We start from the raw sequence: 11,329 nt of genomic DNA on the forward strand, positions 1-11,329 counted from the left end.
AGAGATTGTTAAATAAGTAATATTTTCTCTTAAAGGTAGGGGTCAAAATTATTGACACCCCTGTTTTCAATATCTTTCAATACCTCAAGCTTTGATTATTTGAGTTAGCTGTGTAGTACTACTGTAAGACAAAAACCAAAACGTGCACCCACGGGGGCCCCCAGGACCGGGTTTGGGAAACCAGAAACCAGAGACCATTCCTTCATACAGAATCCTTCCAGATCCTTGATATCCTTCATCTGTGACTATGGGCTGCCCTCTTCAATTCAAACCACAGGATTTCAATGGGTTTCATGTCCGGAGACATGCGATTGCAAAAATGTAGATTTTGTGGCCAATTCATAATTGGCTTATCACATACGCCGCTCCTAGTTATATATACATATCTACTTCAATTACCTCATACCCCTGCACATCGACTCGGTACTGGTACCCGTGTATTCCAAGTTATTGTTATTCATTATTCATCTAGTATTACTTTTATTATTATGTGTTTTACTTTTCTATAAGTTCTCTATTTTACTTCTGTACGGAGGAATGGTCTAAGATCCCTCTTTTATCCTCGCAAGGTGAGGTATTGAAAGGTATTAAAAACAGCGTCAATAATTTTGACCCCTCCCTTTTTGAGAAAAAAACTATTACTTGTTAAACAAAATCTATTTCTCTGAGCAATTGTATTAGTATAAAAAAATATAATTTCCCTTGTTTTGCATACAATATAGATCAGTATTTTTGTTATTTATTTTATACAGTAATTTATCAAGGGTGTCAATAATGTTGGACCCCACAGTATACGGCTAGAGTGCCAAACTGCTTTTGGTTCTTTGCAGTAAGAATTGTGTGCAATATATTATCATGGCCAGAAAAAGCTTTTTTCAAAGTTGTCCTAATGTCTTGTTTTGATCAATAAAGTTTTGAACAATTTGAATGTTGTAGTCCAATTTAACTTGTAGTACAGATGGTCTTAGGCTCAAGGGTCAAGCTGTGTCCTAAGGCTGAAAATGCCATAACAGGTATACAGGCCAATATGACAGTGGGGGAGTGGGGGAAGGGGGGCAGGTGTAGATGGAAGGGGAGTCATTCTGGGGTAGTAGAGTAGCATGGGCAATGTCTTCAGCAGCAAACCTCCTAGAGACACATATTATTCCAATTAGAACAGAACAGATCATAACAACCTCTATGCGTCCGGCTAAAGGTGTGGATCACGTACCTGTATCCCTTCATGCAGGTGCAGCAGCCTTGGTCAAGGCATCATCACACTACTCTATTGGCTAGACTGGCCATACCATGCTAGTCTATAATACAAGAGTTTCACTAAACCAGCACTCCCCCAGAGAGGTTTGTGTATGTGTTTGCAAGTTACTGTGGATGTACATGGAGTACAGATTAACTCTCTTAATTTGACCCTGCTTCTCACAGCAGGAAAAAATATCTTGCATGCAGCAACAGGAAACGTGAATTATTATGTGGATTATAATTAATGGAAATGTTTGTAGGGGGTGATACATTTTTCATTAGGGCAAATCAAGTCTGACATTTTAAAGTGGAAATTAAAAACTTTAGAAGCCCTTTTAAACCTTTGCATTTCATGCTGCACAGAAAAATTATCTGCGACAACAGAGTGATCAAATTAAGATGGCAGATCTGTATGTCAAACATTTGAGGTGTGTGTGCGTGTACAGTAGAGGTCTTAACCCCAGGAGAAGTAGCGGTAGGTAGTGAAAGCCCCTCAGAGCAGCAGTTCTAGATTTCTGTAACTCTGGTTCAGGCAACAAACACCAATCCCTGGTTCCCATTCTCTCTATGCCAGGGTACCAAGTCACTAACTCACTCTAACACCCTCACAGAAACTCTGGCACTCTCTCGGAGGAGAACTATAAGTCTACTTTCACTGTTTTAACATGTGTGGCTAGGAGCCCAAACGAGGTGGCAAGTTTCAGTTTGTGGCCATAGAGAGAATGGGGAGCGAGGCCTGGCCCCAAACAGGGACTGTGTCCTATAAACAGCATGCATAAGCACGTTATAAGCATTCATAAGCACGCATAAAGAAATCACAGCGATTAAAGAGGGGTGGAGTGTGGTAACTGTTTACAGAGCAGAAACAGTTTTGGAGGCGTGACAGACATGCAGTGTGGCTTTCGTTTCATGCTGAACTCTGAGTTTTATTCTGAGTTCTTTTTAGGCTGGGCATTCAGTTGAACACAGTACTGTACATGTAGTTGTTGGTTAGCGAGACATGGGAGGGGGAGATGGAGAACACGACATGACAATTTGTTTGATTCAAATGACTTCACACATACCCGTTACCCTGATCTACTACAATACGGACTACAGTGTCCCTTTTAGGACATTCTTCACTACAAGAGTCCACAAGAACATGAATGTCTTTGTAAATTTTGTCAAAGAAAGGTGATTGTTAACACACACAGGCACACACACAACTGCGCTGTATCTTTTGTTTGTGGTTCTAGAAATAAAAGTATGTTTTCGTATGTCCCATTCAACATTACACCTGACAAAACGTACAAAGACGAAGTCATCATGAAGCCAGTGTTGAAAATTGATAGTGAGAAGGATGTCCTAAAATGTACACCTGACTAACGGACATTGATCCTCTTAAGTGAAAGACAACCCTATTCAGCAAGAACTCGATGAGCAGTGTTGACTTTGAATAGTAAATCGAACTTAGTCATATTATATTAACAGTCATAATATATTAACATATGTATACTTATCGAAAACAACCAAACTAAAACCACTTTTAAACACTCCAGTTATTGTACCATGTTGCAAAGCACAAATGGAAATAGAGGAATGCGTAACACAAAGAACAGTTTTCCCTTGAAATACTCACTTTGTGTTCAGACATCTTCAACCAACCAAACCAAACCATCAAACACTGCGCACCATAAAACCAACCTGGACTCAGAGGTAGACGTAGCATAGTAAAAGTAAATTCGATCCACTCCAATTTGTATGATATGTTTCGTTTCATATGGTAGTTATTCATTTGAGGATGTCCATCATCCATTTCTTATGATAAGTAACGAATTCGAATTCGTATGATATGTTCCCGAATTGAATTTCGTACAATATGTTACGAATTGCAATTTGTACAATAAGTTCCAAATTTGCAAAAACATATGACGTTAACGAATTCCAATTTGTTGTAGCTAGGCTAGGGCTTAAGGTTAAGGTTAGGGTTAAAGTTAGCTAACATGCTAAGTAGTTGCAAAGTAGACAAAAAGTAGTAAGTAGTTGCAAATTAGCTAAAATTATCAAGTTGTCCGTGATCAGATTTGAACACTCTAGACGTTGGCATTATACGCCCACCCTTCCACACCGTCCAACCACCCACTTTCGCCTTAAGTAATCTTTTGTCTTATGTGACCATACCAAACGTAACAAATCACACTAATTCAAATGTCCCGGATTTACTTTTACTATGTTACATCTAGACTATGAGACCAGGCTGCATAAAACACAACCAAGGGTTAATCTATGCAATGATGAAACTAAAGTAAGACAACTTTTCCCTTTAAGATTTGTATGACAACTACTGTAAAGGTTAAGCTACACCTACAGTTAACTGCAACCATAGAGATATTACCATTACTAGTACAGTAACTCCATTCAAATCAATGGGTCTGTGATGGTTGGACCGGCGTCCATATTGAGTATACCCATGAGTGTTCCAGTCAAATTGCACGTTTTTTTTACCGTTCTAGTAATTCTATAACAGTCTATGATTGAAACACCCTGTTGCTCATCATATTCTGGCTGAATAGGTTTCTGAGGATGTGTGTCAGTTTCCTTCAATAGGCTACATTCAGGACTGTGAGACATGGCCATCTAGTGGCCAAATGGCAGTACAACATTGGCGCTTAAAATAACTGTCTAATGAAGCTGTTTTCTTTCACTCAGGCCACTGAGGGCAGTGAGTAAAAAAGGGCCTGATGACCATATAGAATTGAAATGCAGTGGGGCTGGGGGCGACGACATTTCAATTCTAAATGCACTGATGAACTCTGTGTAATGGTATGACTGGAGCTGGGCAGAGGACCAGAGCACTGGGGGGCGGGGAAGGGACCAGAAGCAGTGAGGGGGGTACGACCAGATTGTTTTGATTGTGTTTTGCAACATTGCTCAATAAGCTGAAATATTTTAAGAACTTCCCACAAGAACACTTTACGCTTTTCAGAAAAAACAGCAGTGTGCAAAATCACTAAAAAAATCTAAAAGAAATCCATGACTAACGTTACCTATATCAATCTGTGTGTTTGATATTTCAGATTGTCACCACACCCATTTACAACTTTCTCAGAGCGTGACATTAGAGAGAGGAGGTAAGGAGGACTTAAGGACAGCTGATGACAAAGTTTAGGATTGGGTTTCTAATACAGATCTGTTCAGTTTAACAACCAAATATTGCGGCATAAATACGTTTTTGAAGTGAGTCGAAGAGAGTTCATCTACTTCTATGATAAAATCACTCTCCACTCTGTCATCTGAAATGAGTCTGAGGCTGGGCTAGACTATGGGCCTATGAGGAGACACACTAGACAATCAGATGCTGGTTTGAGTTAGGGTTCTGCTGTATTCCTTCAGGCCTGGTCTGAGGCAGGACAGTGTAAAGATGAGAGGCGAGGAGAGGGATGCAAATGCTACACTGGTAACATGCAACATAGAATACAGTATACTATTGGCTGAGGAAGAGAAAAGACACTTGCACTGCACTCTGGGTAGGAGGGAACCCGTGTTTTTTTTACTCACAATAAATCACTACCAGAGAGTGGTTAAAATAAAGAAGTGGTGTTTTCCGGCGGCAGTAGGGGAAGGAAATAACATTAAAAAAATGTCAATGGTCATAAAAACATGGAAAAAATAAACAACAATAACAACAGAAACAAAACAGAACTAACAGAAGACAAACTTCCATTCTAGTAATGGAACGGTCATCTCTCTAAATGGGGCCCTCCTGCTGGTAATAAAACAGTATGGATGGAGACACAGAAACCCAAAATAATCTAGAATATAACTGTCTTGTTTCAGGTACAGTAAATCTAGTGGACCAATGCATGATTACCAATTACACTATAGGGCCAACCCAAACCGTACTGTGCTGGCTTGGATACATTATGTTCACATTGTCCTTTCCAGCACAGTTCCAGCAACTGTAGTGGATATGTAACCAGGCCAGCCTAGTATAGTTCGGCTTGCCTTGTCTCAGTTATACTGTGAATCAGACAATACAGGTCTCTGGTTCTCTCTACCTGACAGACTACGAGGCCTTTAGTGTGAATAATTGAGATGACACAGACAAAGGGAAAGGATGTTGGAGATCATGTGTTTGGGCATAGGCTGCTTACTGTAACTGTTGCTGACCTTTCTAGATGTATAGAGATTACAGGACACTAAATTATTTAACATGCTAACATGTTGGGACAAGTGCCCATGTAGGTCAGGTAGTAATAAGGCCCTGCCTCTGAATTAATGCTTTCAATTCAGGCTATTCAGGAAGTAAACCAAAAATACAAAATATTATTTTCCTACTTCCTGAATTAACTGAATTGAAATTGAATTGAACCCAACCCTGGTACATATTCTCTAATTCCCAGTCTGACCAATAGTTATATTAAGTCATATTCCAAGTCATTCACTGCTGAAATATGTTTTTGGTGGAATGCCTGGCCCAATAAGGCGCTCTGATTCTGTATGGTTGGGCCAATAGGGAGTCTGGTTGTCTGACCCAATGACCCCTGAGCAGAGGAAAGCCATTGGCTCATTTATTCTTCCACCTGACTGAGGTCATTACCTCTGCCTGTGTCAGAGTCACTATGGCGATCTGACAGCCTCCTTCTGCTCAGCTACTCCTGTCATTCTACCTCTCCCTGACACTCACTTACTCCATCATTAGCATACTGATGTAGAACTCCCACTCTTTCTTTCTCTCTTTGCCGGTCTTCTCGCTTTCTTTCCCTCTCTTTTTCTCCCTCCAGACTTCAGTCCACCCTTCTAGCTAGTTTCATCATTATGATAAACTCTTGACATGATAGGTATACATATTCAAAATAAAAAAGAAATGAAATGAAAAAAATCGAACAACATATACACAATGTTGCCTGTACTGTTCTCTTGGATTGAGAAAATAATACCATAACACATTGATTTCAGATCATACCACAATGAAGGTTTGAAAGTTGTGATCACAGTTGATACACTCAAAAGAGACTCAAGGTAATCACTGGGGCAATTTCCATTTCCATTTTATCACTGTAAAAGGACATTCCTATGAGAAACAGTAAGGGATATGACAATCTTTATTATAGCACATCCTAATCATACTTCAGAGACATTGGGGGGTAGGGGAGGGGTTGGGGATGGGAGGGGGGTCATGAGAGGGGTGGGTGGTGGTGTTGTGGACGGGGAGTAGCTGTACTCACGTCGTTTGCAACCGCACTTTTTGATCCGTTTAGGGTCTGTGATGTCGTCGTGACAAGCTTTGCAGTAGAAAAATGCTCTGGGGGAAACAGCAGCATAGACATTTATTATCTTGGTTTGCAACTTACACCAATTGAGTTCTACCCATTCCACCAGGCTGAGCTGTGAGCTGGCTTTTACCAGCTGGCTTTTACTTTTACCAATGATATTTATGGAAGTTTAATGTCTAATCGCTTTGTACAGTATGGTGACCTTTTTAGCCACCAAGAGTGTGAAAATAGAAAACACAGACAAGGCCTTAAATTGAGACTGTGGCCTTTTTCTGCCATTACCTCTTTACTTCTTTGGCATCGCTGGCGATGAAGAACCCCAGAGTTCCTTCCTGCATCTTTACGTGGTTCCCCGGGTTGATGAGGATGCTGGGTAATGGGAGAGATAGATGACATCACGCTCTGTAGGCGCTGTTAAGGCCGTTAGAGTCACACTCACGCGCTAATCAAGAGGAATGGTACACACACACACACACACCATCAACCCTCTAGCTGGAGCTATACTACTATAGCCAGCGATATAGAATGGCCTGATTGGATTGGTCAAAGGAATCACAGCTTCTGCAGTCTCCAGTTGTTTGTTTGGAGAGTGGTATGGAATGGAAGTACTGTAAATGCTATCAGTGTGAGCTAGTAGGCCACTGTATGGAGGTGGGTATTTGTTCAAGTGTTATTGTGTCAAAAAAAACCTTGCTTCTTCCATTGTTTCCATGTTAAGCCACCTTCTCTGAGGCTACTCACACAGATGGACAGAATGTGCAACAGCATGAGTTGGTTCGTACATTTCATTTTTTTTCTTTTTCACCATGGTTCTGATTGGCTTGGATGGGGTTTGGGGCAGGGTTAGGAGGGATGTGTGTTGGGGGGGGCAGGAAGAATTAAAATTGTTGTTATGGAGTGGTTTCAGTCTGAGAAGTCAGAGCCAATCAGCTATCAGAATGATGTAACAGGCGTGTTACACTACAGTTAGATACTGTTACCTGGGTTAGTACTGGACAGTGGAAGGCAAGGGAATGAACAGCCCTCGGACTAAGACTACAGAGGAATAGGAATCATCTGCTATAGGCTTAAGTGTTGTTATATAATGTATTATAGTATTGTTATAGTACTGCTACAGTACTGCTTTAGTGTATTATAGTATTGTTATAGCACTGCTTTAGGGTATTATAGTATTGTTATAGTACTGCTACAGTACTGCTTTGGTGTATTATAGTATTGTTATAGCACTGCTTTAGTGTATTATAGTATTGTTATAGTACTGCTACAGTACTGCTTTAGGGTATTATAGTATTTTTATAGTACTGCTTTAGGGTATTATAGTATTGTTACAGTACTGCTACAGTACTGCTTTAGGGTATTATAGTATTGTTATAGTACTGTTACAGAACTGCTTTAGGGTATTATAGTATTGTTATGGTACTGCTACAGTACTGCTTTTGTGTATTATAGTATTGTTATAGCACTGCTTTAGGGTATTATAGTATTGTTATAGTACTGCTACAGTACTGCTTTAGGATATTATAGTATTGTTATAGTACTGCTTTAGGGTATTATAGTATTGTTATAGTACTGCTACAGTACTGCTTTAGGGTATTATAGTATTGTTATAGTACTGCTACAGTACTGCTTTAGGATGTTATAGTATTGTTATAGTACTGCTACAGTACTGCTTTAGGGTAGTATAGTATTGTTATAGTACTGCTTTAGGGTATTATAGTATTGTTATAGTACTGCTACAGTACTGCTTTAGGGTATTTGAGCTAAGAAATGTGATATGATATGCATTTTTTCTTTACATTATCAGTGTCCATGTTGATTTATCAGGGAGAACAAATTAATAACCAAGAAGCTGAGGGAAAATGTCCATGTAATGTTATCTAATGGATAAGTAATATTCATACTCAAATTCATTCTGACCCCTAACACTGTAACCCCTAACCTCACAGACCCTAAAACTGTATCCTCAAACATATGTCAACAGTAAAGAAGATAATGTAGATTAGGATGGTGTTTGTGTGTGTAGGGTGCCTGTATGGACTGGCTGTATCATTCCCCCTGAATTAGACAGACGAGAGTGGACGACACACACGCACATACGCCCAGTTCATTAATGGTTACCTGTGGGTAGGAATCATCAATGATGGGAGTGCAGACAGACTAACAAACGGAACACACAGACGGACAGTCAGGGGACGACACCCCTGGCCTCCGAGCCCAGACGAAAGGGAAATGAATAATACTTTACTTTAGGAATACTTTCCTAACTTATTTTGATAATAGTTAACAAATATTTTACTTCTTATTTTATGAATACTATACTTTGCCAATAGTTTACTTTACTTTATTATACTTATGTTTTATTATACTTTACTAAGGCTTCATTTTACTAATCCTGTGTTTTACTAATACTTCATTGTACTTTATTCAAGTTTTATGCTTGACTGACTTGCTAACACCTGATTCTACTTTATTCACCTTTTAATTTACTAATACGTTATTTTACTTTACCGACTCTTTCATTTACTAATACTTTATTTTATCAACTCTTTAATTTATTAATTATTCACTGTCATTCAATGTTCGGCCTTTATACATTAAAAGTTTTTAGGTTTTGGTACTGTTTAGACAGATTTTAGACAACTTCTCTATAGCAACATTATACTGTGTAAAAGTGCACACAGGCTCAGAAAATAGCTGAGAGCAGCTGAAAACTACAGACTAATTTGCAAAAGATTAAAAAAAAATCTTTCCTCTGGGCTCTACAAACAACATACTTAAACAATAAGGGGGGCGATTGGATCAATTATAAAGCTGTAATCGATAGCAACAGCAAAATAACATGATATTCTGCTAAACGTAAGTTTAGAGTTGCCCTATTGAGCTTTATATCAGATAGAATGGCCCCAGAGTAGAAAACAGGAATCACGTTTGACATGCTGTTTCGGGAAAATACAAAAACTAACAAAGCCACTACAAAAAAACACATTGCTGCCCAAATCTGAGATTTCACATAGTTTACACATTTCAGATCTAATAACAAAGAAATGAAACAAAATGTAATTTTCTCCAATTATGCATAGAGGCCCAAACTGTATCAAAACCTCATATTGTGAGCAACAAGGCAAGCATCCCATATGATAGAGTGTTATTACATGCAGTTACCAAACAGTGTGAGTAGGACACTTGTAAAACAGACCAGGCATAGCCACTGCAGTACAGATAAAGAGACAGGTACGTAGATGCAGACTGTTGCAGTAACTTCTGTGCAGTTGGATTGTTTTCTTAAACACCAAACTGACAGGAAGTGACCTCACTTGATAACATCTACTCAGAGACTCACAGGTATGGGGGTACATGGTGACTGACACACACACAAGCTTACGCACACACACACGCACACTCAAGCACAGAAAGCAAACCGTATCCACACACATATGACAAAACAGTAAGAAAGGGATGAAATGCAAGTATGAAGATGATTTGCAGCACCCATGGAAAACGTGGCCTAAAAACTCTATTGGATAAATGTTAAGTTATCCAAAGTTAATGGTCCCATGCCTTGAATAAGATATGACATGGCTTAACAAATGCTGTTGGTATCGTAAAAATCTATAAAACATGCATTTGTGTCAAACTGCAACGACATAATCAATCCATCGATTCCATAATATTGCAGAAATGTGCAACAAATCAACAATAGCCTTATCCATCATAAACCCTTCTGGGGTTCAGACATCAACAATCTGTTTCATGACTGATACATGAGATGACACTATCAAAACTATAATAATATGAAGTAGTGTTGTGATGATGAGCATAGCACAAAAATAAAGAAACACCCGGGAAGAAAATTATAATCAGTTTGGCAAAGTTCACACACAGTTACGACTGACGGAGGACACTGAAAAAGAACTGAAGTGAGAAAGAAACTAAGCAGAACGACTGAAACGCGAGACAGAAAGAAACTCAAAACAGGAGGTAAAAATGGAGGAGATGGTGTTAGCCTGGGCACGTCGACAACATCAGACAAATCAACAAGAGTTACAAACGAGTCAAATTCAACTATCCTCTCTCTGCCTGCAAAGAAGTTAGTGCATTAGGCACAAGGAACAGAATCAAATATAGAGTGAGACATTGGCCCATTTTGATATAGGGTTTGGAAATGGATCCTTAGGAAACATAACCCAAAGTCAGCAGCTCTAAAGTGGTGGCGATTGGGTTGAAGTTTGGAGGGAAAGATAAGGAAGAGGGCATACCGCTTTCTGCTTCTGCAAACAACAAGAAAACAACCCCAAATCAAACAGCTGTTATTAACATAAAAGGAGAGATGAAAAATCAGATTATGAATGTGTCTCAATATCTCAATTGGCTGTCCTTCTACCTTCTGCTGGGGAAATGAAAGTGCTTGCTGTAGCACTCTGTGAAAAAGTTGAAGACCTTCATATCACTTAGCAAACTAGAAGGTTGACGATCTAGAAGAGCTGATCTTATTACACATATTGCATCTGTGAAATAATTGACTTCTGCTATCAGAGAGATATGCAGTTCAGATGGCACTGAGAATGGTGGCACTATGTAGTGGAAAAAAAAGCCTGGCATGACCAAAAGAAAAGCCTCACGATACCATGTCCAGGTGCAAGCACACTACAAAAAGGCTGAGCAAAAGTTGAAAAATAAATGTTTTTCAAAATATATAACAAGTTAGTTAGACATTACTTCTTCTATAGTGATTTCATAATATAGTAAAAACTCAACTAAAACAACTCCACTATAAATGCATTATTTGCACAAAACCAGTTCACACTGCTGTTGGCGTTGGGGTGGGTGGGATTTAGCAA

At 39.2% G+C, this 11,329-nt stretch overlaps 1 protein-coding gene across 11 annotated transcripts in view; it reads right to left on the reverse strand.

Annotated features, from left to right (window-relative positions):
- Window positions 1–11,329, reverse strand: part of kcnma1a (potassium large conductance calcium-activated channel, subfamily M, alpha member 1a) — a 268,675-nt gene that overhangs the window by 51,558 nt on the left and 205,788 nt on the right. For all 11 annotated transcript variants that reach the window (XM_082976695.1, XM_082976696.1, XM_082976708.1 and 8 more), the window contains exons 17-18: window positions 6,774–6,860; window positions 6,444–6,520 (exon numbers count right to left, since the gene is read on the reverse strand). In XM_082976695.1, the coding sequence (XP_082832821.1) occupies window positions 6,444–6,520; window positions 6,774–6,860 (164 nt within the window). The remainder of the gene's footprint in view (window positions 1–6,443; window positions 6,521–6,773; window positions 6,861–11,329) is intronic.

This window comes from Salmo salar, chromosome 01 (genome assembly GCF_965601325.2).
Source record: "Salmo salar chromosome 01, fSalSal1, whole genome shotgun sequence".
Taxonomy (NCBI): domain Eukaryota; kingdom Metazoa; phylum Chordata; class Actinopteri; order Salmoniformes; family Salmonidae; genus Salmo; species Salmo salar.